The sequence below is a fragment of the Haliotis rufescens genome, unplaced genomic scaffold, assembly GCF_023055435.1.
Source record: "Haliotis rufescens isolate VD_foot unplaced genomic scaffold, xgHalRufe1.0.p SCAF_9, whole genome shotgun sequence".
Classification (NCBI taxonomy): domain Eukaryota; kingdom Metazoa; phylum Mollusca; class Gastropoda; order Lepetellida; family Haliotidae; genus Haliotis; species Haliotis rufescens.
In genome coordinates, this window is record NW_025964383.1 from 2,291,195 (window position 1) to 2,306,146 (window position 14,952).

The 14,952-nt window shown below is 38.5% G+C and overlaps 2 protein-coding genes across 16 annotated transcripts in view; one reads left to right on the forward strand and one right to left on the reverse strand.

Annotated features, from left to right (window-relative positions):
* Positions 1-4,545, reverse strand: part of LOC124110391 (aprataxin-like) — a 38,185-nt gene extending 33,640 nt beyond the window's left edge. For 4 of the 9 annotated variants that reach the window (XR_006857265.2, XR_006857264.2, XR_006857266.2 and 1 more), the window contains exons 1-3: positions 4,337-4,543; positions 1,031-1,149; positions 425-478 (exon numbers count right to left, since the gene is read on the reverse strand). Coding sequence is in view for 4 of the 9 variants with exons in the window: in XM_046469730.1 (XP_046325686.1) it covers positions 425-478; positions 1,031-1,149; positions 4,337-4,501 (338 nt within the window). In the remaining 5 variants the exon portion in view is untranslated. Of the gene's footprint in view, positions 1-424; positions 479-1,030; positions 1,150-4,336 lie in introns of all 9 variants that reach the window. The other 5 variants (XR_006857263.2, XM_046469731.2, XM_046469732.2 and 2 more) reach the window with 2 other exon arrangements.
* A 2,685-nt stretch (positions 4,546-7,230) lies between these two features.
* LOC124110392 (RCC1 and BTB domain-containing protein 1-like) overlaps positions 7,231-14,952 on the forward strand; it is a 216,023-nt gene continuing 208,301 nt past the window's right edge. For 6 of the 7 annotated variants that reach the window (XM_048391010.1, XM_048391011.1, XM_048391015.1 and 3 more), the window contains exons 1-4: positions 7,231-7,276; positions 8,761-9,080; positions 11,179-11,286; positions 13,024-13,190. In XM_048391010.1, coding sequence (XP_048246967.1) covers positions 8,843-9,080; positions 11,179-11,286; positions 13,024-13,190 — 513 coding nt within the window. In that variant the 5' untranslated portion in view covers positions 7,231-7,276; positions 8,761-8,842. Of the gene's footprint in view, positions 7,277-8,760; positions 9,081-11,178; positions 11,287-13,023; positions 13,191-14,952 lie in introns of those variants that run through there. The other variant, XM_048391016.1, reaches the window with a different exon arrangement.

Here is a 14,952-nt window from a genome sequence, read left to right on the forward strand (position 1 = left end):
TGCACAAAAACCCACCTGTGGTCTGTTGGTAGAGCATCTGCCTAGAGATTGGAAGATCTGGGGTTCGACTCCTGAACACATCATACCAAAAGAAGTTATAAGATGCTACTTGTTGTTACCCTGTCTAGCGCTCAGAAATTAAGGACTGGTTGGCTCGGAGTCAGTATACTGTGTCTGAGTGGGGTACTCATGTTAAACTGTGGCATGGTATCTCAGTGGGCTAGATCTAGTAAATCAGCATTAGTCTGGACTAGTAAAAGCAGATGCTCTGTCCACTAGACCACAGAGTTCGTCTTGGTAGAGGGAAGGCCAGTCCACTATCAGTACTAAGTGAACAAAAGTAAAGCTTAACAGCAGTTAGGGTACTATTCTCCTCCAAGCTCAACAAATCTATCTAACATCTGACTACTACTATCTGACATACCTCATGCTGGGGACTGCATGATAGCCAAACCTAAACTGCAGGTTTTTGTCTGCTCTGAAATACAAAGTCCATTTTTAGACAAAACAATGCATGTACATCTATATAATATGTTTTTGTGCTCACAGGCATGAGTGAGTGAGTATGGTTTTACATTGCTTTTAGCAATATTCCTGCAATATCACGGCAGGGGACACCAGAAATGGGCTTCACATATTGTACCCATGTTCAGAATTAAACCAGGCGTGACGATCGACACTTTAACCACTAGGCTACTTGACCACCCTCACAGGCAGGAAGTACAGCATGACGTACAGTAGGACGTGTCTACGGCTTTAGTTACCAGTCCACTTTTCTCTTTTTGGTCTAATAAGCTCAACCAAAAATAGATGTTATAGATAAATCATGTTTGAAACACTAGAATCAAGATGGACAGAAATATTAACAATACACGTATAACCAGATGGAGCCAAAGCAATAGTTTATCCTCTGTGCCATAGCTACATGTCCACTTTCAACCTGGTAAGATTGAGAGGTCAGTAAACCAAGGAAATAGTATTAACATGGCTGCCTAAATGATGTCAACAGTAAAGTAGAGGAGCTACTGACTTTTCTGCAATCTCAATTCCTTTCTTGTGGATGTGTTTAAGGAGGAGTATGTGTTCTGACTTAAGCTTCTTTAAGTTGGCAATCTTCTCTTTGGGCAAAATGAGGAAGTGATGTAGTGCCTGAAAAAATATACATGAGAAATGGACCAATATGATATAGATAAAACCATTTAAGAAAAACACAGCATCACGCACTTGGATGGCTCAGGAGACACTGATAGATACTTGAGGTTCAAAATAAAACTATTATAAACCACTCCTATAAAAGTAATATTAAATCTAATGAACATCTAAAACACTTAACATGCTTAAAGAACAAGGAGATTGATTGTTCTGAAGTATGGTTTGTAAACATAGCTGATAACACCAGAGCAATTACCACGGGAGTGGGCTCATAAGCAGGTCAGGAAGCGCTTTTCTCCCAGGTAATACGTAATACCAGGTAACATGATTGGCTTCAAATGACCAGGGCATTTACATTGTAATCTAGGCTGTTGTAACTAGGCCTTAAAACACACAAGCTTTCTCTTCAATTTGCCTTTAATGAAGACATGTCCGAATTTCTGAGCAGTGCTTGGATTGACAACTTGGCTGTGCGGGGCTCTTTTAAGATGTGTTCGACTTCCTGGCCCTTTAAAGTTAAACTATGGCTGATAAACCCCCAGCTTACTCGCGCTCTGCACGTCTATTTCGCAAGAGAAGTTTCAGCTCCAATGACCACACCGCGGGTGTAGGATTATCACATGTCCAGACTTTAGTCTTGGTTGTAAACCAATGCACTTACTGTAATATAAGGACAGGCGAGCCTAATGAGGTGCATGACACTACAGCTCCACACATGCTTCAATAGCAGCATGTGGAGGATAAATAAGCAAATGGAAATAGTTCTTCATGTTTGAGGATATTTTCTCTATGAAAGAAAAGCTTATATAAAGGTGTAGTGTTGTCAAAAATGAAACATAAAAGACATGAATGTACTGTGTAAGATGTGACGATGTGAGAGAGCACAGATGTATATATCTAGATATGTTTTTTAACAGATCAAGGCTGAGTAGTGATTGGCTTCATACAACCGAGGCATACATACTTTGTAACCTAGGCTTTGATAAACCCTAGCTTCTTAGTTAATCAAGCTGGCAGTTAGTATTTTGTAACTAATTCGTAAGAAAAACACACAAGCTCTATTTTCAATTTGCCTCCAATAAAAAACATGACTGAAGCCAGTCTACTCTGCGCAGTGCTTTTATTGTCAGCTTTGTTGTTCAGTGCTTTATTGATGGGTTTGAGAATAGAAAGTGACATCACACTCGGAAATTATTTCATGCATGATTTAAAAACACACAGAACCGTTGAAGTACTGTCCCATAACATGTGCTGGTTTCTCTTTAGCTTTTACTTATATCTCATGGTTAGAAAGCAACACTTCCATAAGAGAGTCATCTCATAATACAATAATATAATATTGTTTCTCCATATACAAAACATAAACTATATTGCCTGATAATTAACAACATCACTAAGGGCCTAATAGGCACATGCAGGACGCTAATGCAAAAGGACATTTATGTCGAGTTGCTTACCAATACAGAAAGTTTCCAGGGGATAACAAAACCTACTCACATTTGAACCGATGTGCAGATGTCAAAATGTTTTTTGCAGAAATATTGATCTGCTTATATTAGGCTACTGCTAGTCATGTTGAAGAAACAAAATGTACGCAGTCCATCCACCGACAAGCAAAGTCTATCAGGGATTAATAATATATATGTGTATGTACTGTCACGTTTTTGCAGTCGTAATGGGTAGTCGCAATGTATATCTTGTACATATGTAGTCTACATGGTCAGCTGATGGTAGTCAAGAAATAAGGGGGAGTGGGGTGTGGGGTGTGGGGGTTATAGCTAAAACGGCACCTCAGCAAAACGTCACCTGGCGAAAACGGCACCGATTGGCGAAAACGTCACCTCGCCTCAAGCGAAAACGGCTACTATTGCCTGGCGAAAACGGCACCCTATTTTTTTTTTACCTTGGTAAAATAAATGAAATTAAACTTACATGGTCGCTTGCAAACACCAATAATTGTGAAATGTTAAAACAAGTTTACATTAGAAATTAGCCTCTACTCCAACTATATTCCAATTTAGCCTATACGCAACTCAACTTATTGTGAAAACATAACATGCCTTGAAGTAAAATAAATGAAATTAAACTCACATCGTCAACCAATTATAGAGAAATGTTAAAACAAATTTAGGGAGTAGTGCACTTTACCGGGCGCACTTTTTCAGATCCAATTAGCGCTGTGGGGGCTCGAACGCGCTTCGCCGGCTCACCGGCTCTGCTAATTAATGCGTTAATTAGCCTACGCTCTACCACTGGACCACAGGCGCTATCACATGTAATCAGTGCTCGTTTAACAGGTCATTAGAATCCCCATTGACATGCATGCGTAATTCAGTAAACAATGAATTGCGCATGCGTGTGACGTCACTGCCCGCTCTCCCATTCATCTTTTCTTGAAACCACACCCGCAATTGTTTATGTCAACATGACCGACCAATGGGATTAACTGGATTAACGCTTGAAAAGGTAAGAATTTATGGCTAACCCTTGCCCAAAGCCAGCTGACCCTAATGACCGAAAAGGGGTTTTGGATCGTAAAGACGTGTAAGTTTCCCTAAGACCGAAAACGGGTGTTGGATCGTAAAGACGTGTAAGTTTCCCTAAGACCGAAAAACGGGTGTTGGATCGTAAAGTTGTGTAAGTTTCCCTAAGACCTAGAACGGGTGTTTGATCGTAAAGATGTGTAAGTTTCCCTAAGACCTAGAACGGGTGTTGGATCGTAAAGACGTGTAAGTTTCCCTATGACCGAAAACGGGTGTTGGATCGTAAAGACGTGTAAGTTTCCCTAAGACTGAGAACGGGTGTTTGATTGTAAAGATGTGTAAGTTTCCCTAAGACCGAAAACGGGTGTTGGATCGTGAAGCGAGAGTCACCAGAGCTTGAGGCACGGTAACGGTATAACGAGACAGGGGTGGCACTATAGCGCGGTAATTGAGCGGATGGTAGAGCTCGGGCTGCGCCCGGTAAACTGCATTGTTGCCCAAATTTATATAAGAAATTAGCCCCCTTCCAATTTACTCGCCGACTCTGATTGGGAGGCGCAAGTAACTTATAGTCCCTGGTGACTCTGGCAACATAAATCGTTCTTATCGTTATTAAAAACAGAGGTAGCTTTTTTCGCCAGAGAAATCGGTGACGTTTTGCTGAGGTGCCGTTTTAGCCTGCACCCGGGGTGTGGAATCACCTTTGGGTACTTGTCCTTGATAATTACAACTTTATCATCAGCATCGACTCTGAGTTCTGGGTCGTCCATGGACGATAAAAGACCTTGACTCCAGTGACCAGGTGTTCTTTTGGCACCCGGGGCCTCTCCCATTTCTCCTTTCCTCTTCGCACCTGCCGCCATCATTGCGGACCGTCTATTTACACGATATCGTGCAAATGGTGGACCAATGCCGTGCAATATTACACGACTGGAAAACTCCCTTCTCCGCCGTGAGACGCGAACGCTGATTGGTCTATCAATTTCCTACACAACAAACCTGGTTCCCGGTCTCAGTTGCGCTACGCTACATTGTATATTACTCCCCAAAATGTTAACTCTACACCATAGTGAGGGTATCATTTCTAAAAAGATATATCAAAGATAATACAAATTCTTTACTTGTTGATAAAATTGTAATTTCTTCTCTAAACATCTGTGAAGATAAAAAGGTTGTCTACGGTAGATAAACCAGGTATCACAGTTAGTTAAAAGTTTTGCAGTCGTACAGACATGTTGTGAACATAGAGATCATAAATATTTTGAGTAAACATACTTTACCTAATGAGATACTAGTTTTACGAACCAGAATATTTATAGTTTAGTTTTGTTGAACCAATTAAAATCAAAACATAATTTCACCTATTAAAATACTACGAACCTTCTGGTAAAACAAAATTTACGAACTTTCTGTAAAAGAGCAAACAATCTGAAGCAAGCATTTATTTTCCGCGTCGTTATTTACATGCAAAGTATATCACGCGTTGTAGTGGAATATATGTAATGTTATTGCAAAGAATGATGGTGTGTTGTTTGTAGAGCTGTTATTATGCAATCCCCATCCCTTCAGAGAAATGTTCTAAAGGAAATGGGTTTTTAATTACAAATACCAATATATTTTCCTGCATAAAAGCCGACAAAATAAGAAATGAAATGTGTTAATATATTTGTGGTAGCAATGTGTTCGCACAATAGTATTTTGATTAAACTTCACGTTTTTATGTACAGATATTAATCTTTAATGTGTTCCAGGACAATGAAAGTATCATTAAAAAATGAGTTTCGTCCAGTTTCAATGCCTACATAAAGATTCCTATGTAGTTATGCCGAATTAAAATCAAATGTACACCAAGAAATGTGCATCTAACATTCGAAAGATAATATAAATCGTTAATGAATGCTCCATGGATAAGTTCAGGACACTTTTGCTATAACTCCAAGATACACGTCAGAAGCGAATCTGTCTATACAACTTGCGATCTTGGTGAAATCCATGATGAATAATATAATGTAATGTTTGTATGTAAGAATTATTGATTGTTTAAAAACTAATATTTATGAACAATTGTTAATAATTTTAAATGTAAACAAGATATTTTGAAAATATGGCAGTCAATCAGTTCCATATTGTTAAAGCTGTGGCTATTTATACTGAAAAGATCAAGGAGTTAACTCCCTTGGAAAGTGTTTTACGTGCGCTTCAGTTGTGTACCTTACTGATGCAATCGGGTTGTCAAAGCAAGCAGAAACATTTTGTATTGCATACTGTCTGTCTGAAAGTAGTACGTCAAATTGCTGCATGACTTGCCAATCCATTCAAATATTGGAATCCATTTTTAAAAATTAGTAATTTTCCAAACCCATGCACAAAGTTCAAACGCGTATATAGAGGATATAATGAAATTCCCACAAGCGATAAGATATGTATATATATGCTTCTGCTGTGTTCGTAATTTACAATGTATTGATAAATAATGAACGTATCGTCGTAGAGAGATATGTTCTTTAATATTTGGTATCATTTAAATCGCTACAAAGTATATTAAATTACAAGGCATAAGTGTTATTTATTTTTTTTGAATTAATTGTTTTCATATATATTAAAAATGTCGCACAAGCATTACTTAATTTGGAAGATATTAGTTTCAATGTTAGAGTTCGTTTCATAATTGGCAGAAATTTCCGTTCTAAATTTTATAGTTGAACGCATATTCAGTTTGGTTGTTACGCAATGATGGGATCTTTGTTTCATATGTTTACGATCGAAAGGTGCTGAAGATGACCGCACTTCTGTTGCGTAAAACCTTTTTTTGCGTTGACCCAAACGTCCAAAAACCCTTAGATTACATTTTGCTAATCTTGACAAGGTATGATTTGTTGAAAACAGCGTGCACGTTTCCATGCATGTGCGCTACTAGATATTTTGCTCACGTATAATGTCACTGCGAGTATATTACGCATAACTTCCTCAATGGTATATACTGTTCACAATGAAGTAGATCATTATTGTTATAGGGCGTATCAAGATGGAGAAAGTCGACAAATACGTATTATGTGGTACCGAGTTGCATCGGAATGTAAACAGTATAAATTGATTCAAGCTAACTGAACTGAAATAAATACTTAACGTGTCATCGTAATTTAATATAAGTCTATTGTTCCGCTTAAACCCAGGAAACACACTTGTGAATACGTATAGTGTGTGACAAAAACATTTTTGAGTTTTGAAATCCACACAAATTCAGAGATTTTGAATCAACAAGCCAAATTTTGATAATAGAAATTTCAATGAAGAACAATATTAAAATTTGTATTTGGAACTTAAACCAATAATCAGTCATCAGATATATGAATACATAAACCGTTCTTATTAGAATTAAATAGGGCAACTCTGATATGTTATTTAGGTATTTATTTCTTAGCATACGTACACAGTATTTTAGGTTATTGTCATTATGGGATCGCTACAAATTGCGTACTAGTAGATAACTTTTGATACCCCCCCCCCCCATATCATTGAGACACAACGCCTCATCAAGTTAGGATAAATTTGATTGGTCGGTGTTATCTTTGCATTCCCAATCAGAGCCTTTGTCCCTTAACGCCTCCGCTGATTTGTTGACAAACACGAAAAATCGTCTGGTAATGGTTTACATACTTTTGTTTCATCCCCAAAGGATCATGGCATCAGGATACATCAACAACTGATAAGGAGACACAGTTCTATATCACTCATTACCGGATGCTAATCTCTTCAAAATATATACCGTTCTTACTGAGATATTTCTTATTAGGTGCTTTTGATATATATCGTTCGGTTTTCGATCATTCTCGGTAGAAAAGATGGCCTAACGTGTTCCTTCAAGCCCCATGCACTAGAACAGGGCTAGACAGGCCACTAGTTCATTAGTCCAGGACAGGTTGTTTCCTCCCCAATTCTAGTTGTTTTACATAAACCACGAGTCCGATATGAGCTCTGGATTAGCTGGCAATGATCAATTAATGGTGTCGTAGATGTATGTCTACCCCTTAAACTTTGAATTTTACATAGGTTTTAGTTTTCGTTTAGGAAAATCTTAATCAAAACAGTATTATAGTCAAAGTTGGTAATATTTGGCCATGATAAAATATTTTTACGTTTTCTAATCTCTACGTTGAATAAGGAGGGTACATGTAGACAAGATTCAAGAGAATCACATAAATACAACAGTAATAATTAGTTTCTTTGAATACATTCAAAGGATTCCTCATTGAAATTTCTTACCCTTCCATTGGACCTCTTTTGGTTAGTTCTTACTAGAAGTGGACAAGTGGAGAGACCCCATTCCATTATAGCAGCCTATGCTGGACTCATTTCCAAAATGTTTGTGTCTCATTTGAAAGTGTAGAGGATTAGAATATGATTGAATCACTGTTCACCCTCAGAGGGAGACCCTATGGATTTTACCTGATCCAACCCATAGAGCTAGTATTGGTTTCTATGTTTGTAAGCTGTGGGGTTGAAATTGAGGTGTTGCAAGTGGCTGGCTTTACAGAATCAAGAAACCCTGTTAAATGACAATTACGATGTCCCCATCATGGCAAATATTGTTTTGAATCTGTACACTGATGACCAAAAGTTAAACACCTTATCTCCTTTTAGCATTATAAATTACCCAAGTACACATCAATGTTGCAGTATAATATTCATTTTGACTAAATATGTTAACTACATTAAAGAAATAAAAAATAATGTGATAATCTAATTTTTATGATCTCTTGTAAGATTTTATTCATAACAAGTCTCACATTTCTCATGTTTAACAATATGTATACATTTTGATTGATCACATCAAATATTTATTTAAAGTATTCAATAATTCATTCAAATAGACTTTCTATAGTCACCCGCTCTTTGAAGTGAAGGATTGGTAGGCCCTGTTTGTTCCAATCATGTCACAACACATATTTAAAGTACAATGTTTGGAATTTAAAGATGAATACACTTAACATATAAATGCATTTCAGCTTATAAATGTAATATTTTCTTATCACAATAGTAAAAAAACAATAATAGGAAAAATAGTCTCCTCAGTGCAATGTACACCCTTTGTATTATGACTAAAACAATGCTCATCTTTTACCAGGCTGTGATGGCAAACTTCCCCTAGGAATTGTCTGAGGTGGACAGGAGGGGAGGTTTGAGATTCCAGCTGAGAAGTTGTCAACATGGCTGAATCTTCCTCTACCCCAAGACTTAGTTTCATTAGTCGCCACGAAGCCAGTGCAATAAGTCACATGACTGACCTTAGTCGCTGGTCCATCTTCAGTATTCTGGAACCAGATGTCCTAACTTCTATCAAGAAAGTGTGTGTTTTTGGTAGCTCTGGAAATGAGGCTATTTTCCTGACTGATGATGATGATGTGTATGCCATTGGCTCCAACTGCAGCAGCTGCCTGGGACTAGGTACAGGAGTGAAAGGAGGAGGATTACTCTTTTGTCTCCTTATTAAGTTCTGTGATTTCAAATTTCCAGCTTATTGTTGGTTAACTCACACTTTCACTGACAGTTGAAATTTCTATGAATTGTTTTATTTCCTAATCATGCTGATAGGAAATTCTTCTTTTGTATTCTTTATCAGTAATATCACTCCATCAAATTGAAACATTCATTATGGACATTTCAGAAAACTATCTGCCAACAAGATCAATGCCCTATCTAAGACTTTGGCTGAGTCGATCCTAACACCTATTAGCAGTTTAAACATAGAAATCTGCTACAGTAAACTATGGTTATAACAAACTCAAAGGGACCAGTAATTTTAATTTGTTGTAACCATAGGTCGTTATTAGCAAATGGACGGGATCAAGAAATATACTGAAAAACAAAAGTTCCTGTGACATTGAATAAGATTTAATGCAAAGTTATGTTTTTTACCAAATCTGAAACAATTTCAGTTTGCAACAGATCAAAGACTCCTGTAAGTGTTCAAATGGTTTAATTTGCCATACTGACTTTTAAAAATGCGTGATTTCATAAAAAAAACATGAACATACCAAAATGTCAATTTACAAATCAATAGTGTGTGTCCAACTCTGGTTGCGATGCAAGCAACACATCTTCATCTCATGGAATGGACCAGGCGTCGCACAAAGCCCTGTGGGATATCTGTCCATATCTGCTGGAGCATGTTTCGAAGTTCCTGGAGTGTCTGTGGAACACGTGGTTGACGTCAAAGGCGCCGATCCATCCCACATTTGCTCGATTGGTGAGAGTTCAGGGGAGTGAGCCGGCCAGGGGATGACATTCATGTTGTTTTGTTGAAGAGAATCCTGAACAAGTTGAGCAATATGAGGCCGGGCGTTGTCATGTTGAAAGGTAAAGCCTGGGCCATGACGACGCAAAAACGGTAAAACAACAGGGCCGATGATCTCGTCGCGGTAGCGCTGTCCATTGAGGTTTCCCTCTACCACTATCAAATGGGTCCTCTGTCTTGCTGTAATCCCACCCCATACCATAACGCTGCCACCCCCGAACCGATCTTCTTCCATGACACAATGATTGACGTAAAGTTCACCTCGACGTCTGTACACTCGAATCTGTCCATCGCTGTGGCTGGGGTGAAAACAAGATTCATCAGTGAATAGAACTTGTCCCCAATGCATCGCTGTCGAGCGTAGATGCTGTCTGCACCACTGTAGATGTGCTTGATGGTGGTTTCCTGTCAAAATTGGACGTCTGACGGGTCTTCTGGTGACAATCCCTGCACATCTGAGGCAACGGCATACAGTTTGTGAAGATATTCATCGAAGGCCAGGGATGCTTCTTGCAGTCACTGTTGCTGGCTGGAATAGATTTTGTAGGTGTGTTGTTCGAATCCAGTTGTCTTGTCGATTATTGGTTACGCTTGGCCTGCCACTCCAAGGATGGTCTCTCACTGCATTCGTCTGTTGCCAACGTTGCCATAAACACCAAATGGTGTTTCTGTGGACGTTGAATTGTCTTGCAACATAACGTTGACTCGATGCTGCTTCAAGCATACCAATGGCTCGCAGACGCTCATTTTCAGACAGGTGTGGCATTTCGTAAAGTTGAATAATTGCGTAGTTTTGTTGTTTTTCTGAGTGGTTGTTGTCAGCACGATGCTAAACAATGCATATGGAATCCCATTAACACACATGTTTTTATACCCATTCTTGGGTAGTGAAATGCATGGGACTTGCATAAAAGTCAACTTTTGCATGGAATGCATGCTTTTCTGTAGCAGTTGCGTTTTTGTGACTTGATTCCATACATGTACTACGATATTGAGAACCAAACTTAACTTGTTTGAAAAATACACTAAACTATTGGTGTCACACGAACTTTTGTTGTTGAGTATAGTTTGTTATATCTGCCAGTTCATTATTATCGTGTTCGTTATAAACATAGTTTACTGTGTGTTGATGACATCTCTAATAATGAAGTAAAAGTGTCAGTTCTTATCCCCTAAGCAGACAGAATACATGCAGATTGTGTCCAGTTGTTAAGAACAGTGTACATGGTGTCTGCCTTTGTTCCTCAGGTGACACCCACAGTAGTTTCACTCCCAGGAAGATTGAGGGACTCTGTAAGAAGAAAGTTGTTGACATTGCTTTTGGGAGTGGACCTCATGTTCTGGCAGTCACTGAAAGTAAGTGTACACCAATGTTTGAAAAGACGAGATGTTTTGTGCAGTTTCACAGGAGGCTGTGCCAGTGATCATATATTTCTAGAGAAACGAGGTTCAGGCTACAGACAAACAACACTTTACTTTCTTACAGTGCTTACTCCAACTTTATAGTGAAAATGAATCTTCCAAGGAATGATTACCCCAGCTCCGTCTCTTTTCATGCAAGGGTCAAAATACGATGTCTAGACCAAGACTAGATGATAGAGCTCAGTTTGCCTCGAGTGATGAATGCAGCTATAGATGACTGACCATGAAATGAGGACACTCAACTTGAATGGTTGACCAGCCACTTATCACATGTGTACCTATTCTTTTATAGATGTGTAATTGTTTATGAAGAGGATTTATTGACGGTCAGAACAGATGCCCTGAAACATATAATTCAGAAATAAATATACACATAAATATATGTATATGTGCGTAAATATACACAGACATAAATATGTAAGGGCACATCACATGCAGTCATATGTTATGTTCATTCACATCGTCACACGACATAGAAATAGCTAGATAGAACTCATGTTTTTAACGAATACGTTGAAGGATGTGTTATTTGGATCCCTTTACATGTGTAATGATATGATAAATATAATTAGTGATTATATTAATACAAAAGAAAAATACAAGCATACACTGTAGGTGAAACTGGGGCGCAAATTGAGTTCACCAAACACAAACCGACAGGACTATGATGCTTGCATCTAAATGCAAATATAAAGACAAATACACTCACTTAGTTAAAACGGGTAATCTTAGAAAACATGAATTATGTGTTACACATAACAAACCTATGAACGCTTTACATTATACATATATAACACAGTTAGAAGCCAACACATACATGATAAATACATACGCATTCGCTCACTCATTCTCAAATGAAAGATTTAGGAAAGGTGAAGATATACAGTGCTGGATTTCTGTCAGAACGTACTGACCTAGTTAAAACGTTTGAATGGCTGTTAGGACAATATCAAGAGATGAAAATATGACACAAAGCAAATGTTGTGTGTTGTCAGCTTGGTCAAGGTGTAGTGGCTGGTGTGCTGGTTAAATGCTGGTCGTTGTCAGCTTGGTCAAGGTGTAGTGGCTGGTGTGCTGGTTAAATGCTGGGTGTTGTCAGCTTGGTCAAGGTGTAGTGGCTGGTGTGCTGGTTAAATGCTGGGTGTTGTCAGCTTGGTCAAGGTGTAGTGGCTGGTGTGCTGGTTAAATGCTGGGTGTTGTCAGCTTGGTCAAGGTGTAGTGGCTGGTGTGCTGGTTAAATGCTGGGTGTTAGTATTTTAGATAAGGCTGTATAATAGCTTTGTTTAATAGCTGTATTAAACAAAGGACCAACCGAAGCTACCTACCCTACCCCACAGCTAGTAGTTAAATAAAAGAAAAATCCACTCAGAGATTGTCATTATTCTGCTTCAGTGCTATAGAATACAGCAGCCATACAGATTTATTTAACTTAATGCAACACAATAAAAGGTTAAAACATCATTTCATTACAAAACATTATATGTATACAAATATATAAAATACAGAAAACACACATATATATATACAACACTGCCAGAGATGGACGACTACATGTATGGGAGCAAAGGCTTAAAATGGCTGTTGTATAACAGCTCTGTGCTACAAATGTTGACAGAAAGCATACTGGCATATATGTGGCTAATCTGTTCAGTATTAGTGTATTTGTTGTAGATGGAGACGTCTTCAGTTGGGGACATAATGGCTACTGTCAGCTGGGTAACGGAGGCTCTAATCAAGGGTTCCAACCAGCCATTGTCAACACAAATCTTCAGGGAAAAAAAGTTTTTCATGTGGCATGTGGCAGCCATCATTCCATGGCACTGACACATGAAGGGGAGGTAATCCCAAAACTTGTTCTATCTCCCACTCTGTATCTTTCCATATATGTCAGAAACCGTGAACCTATACATGTAAGCATGCAGTATCCATAGTAACATGTGTTTTTCTTTTGTGTGTAACACCTTTGACCCTACTGACAGGTTTAGAACTTAACACTAGCCCAATAGCCCGGGACTGTACAAGTTCCAACAGGTTAGTACAAATGTCCCAATTGTTTTCAACGTTACAAGGGCATTTTCCTTTACTTGGGCTTTTGAGTTGAGTTGTCACCCTGCAGGGCCTACTGTGGCCTGGCCTGACTCATCTTGCAGTGCCATATGTCAGTCCCAACAATAGCACATAGATCATGCTGACAGTACTAGTCTGTAACATAGACTGTAAATCTTGAAATTAATGGGAGCGTGAATTAAATGCCAAAAATGCGAGTGGTCTTTGTTCGCATTAATGAAACTTAGAATTTATGTCTCAACTATCAACAATAAAACGGCCTCACTGCACACTTTGGATAGCGGTTACTTACTATTGGAGATTTAATGTGTGCTTTCCGACATTATGCATATTTCGCACTCAGGCCCGCCAGGCCATTTAGTGAGATTGCCAAGGATAGCGGACTGACTGACTGAGGTTGGGGATTTTACGAGCGCTTTCCGACTGCAAGCGTATGTCGCACATGGGCCCGCCGGGCCTATTAATGTATTTGCCAAAAAATATGAAGGAAGGGATTTGTGCAACCCAGGAGTGGGGTTCAGGGGTTGCTAATATAGGAGTTTTGAAATTTTGAGATTTGGAATGAATGCCAAGGTGGGGGAGAGACTAAGGTGTGAGTGTTGTATGAGTTGTTTGGTTTATTGATTATTTTTTAATATTTTTTTTGGTGGTATTTGGGAGTTATATTTGGTTAATTAGATCTGTTTTTATTAGGTATTTGCCTAGGGCTTTAAAGTTGGATCTGTTATTTAGTGGGTTTAAGATTTGTTCTAGAGTTAACTCATAGTTTAAGTTTAGTTTGTTTTGTAGTTTGGGCAGTGGATGAGTACATGTTCTGTAGTTTCTTTTTGAGTGGGCATGTGCCTGTTGCGTGTATTTTTAGTGTTTGAAGGTGGCTGTTTAGTTTGGTGTGACCTGTTTGTAATTTAGTTATGGCCCTGTCGAGTTTGGCTTTATTTAGGTTTTTTTGGAGTATTTTTTTGAACTGACAGTTTGAGTTTTTGTATTTTGTTTGCCATTTTTTTTAGATTTTTTGTTTTGTTATGCTTTTAATTTCTGATTTGGAAATTGGCAGATTTAGACTTATTTCTGTGAGTTTTAGTGAAAGTTTAGCTGCTTGGTCTGCATGTTCATTACCATAACTTCCTACATGTGTGGGTATCCAAACAAATTCTATCTGTTTGTCTGCTTTTGTTAGTTCATTAGAGCTTTTTAGTATTTGATTAATTAATTTGGGGCGTTTTTTCGTGTTTTTTATTAGGGCCTGGAGTTACATTGAGGGAGTCTTTGAGGATGAGGATGTTTTGGTGGGTTTTTATTTGTGGGTTGTGAAGGGCTGTGGCCATACCCATGAGTTCGGCCATAAAGATTGATTGATTATTGGTGAGTCGGTAAGAATTTGTTTGTTTTAGAGGTTGAGAGATGTGGACGCCAAAGCCAGTGTGTTTTGAGGACGGATCAGAGGATCTGTCTGTGTAAATGTGGCACCAATTTGGCCATTTCTCATTGGAGTGTGCTAATGAATTGTTTTTAGCGATGTTTGGATCCGTTTGT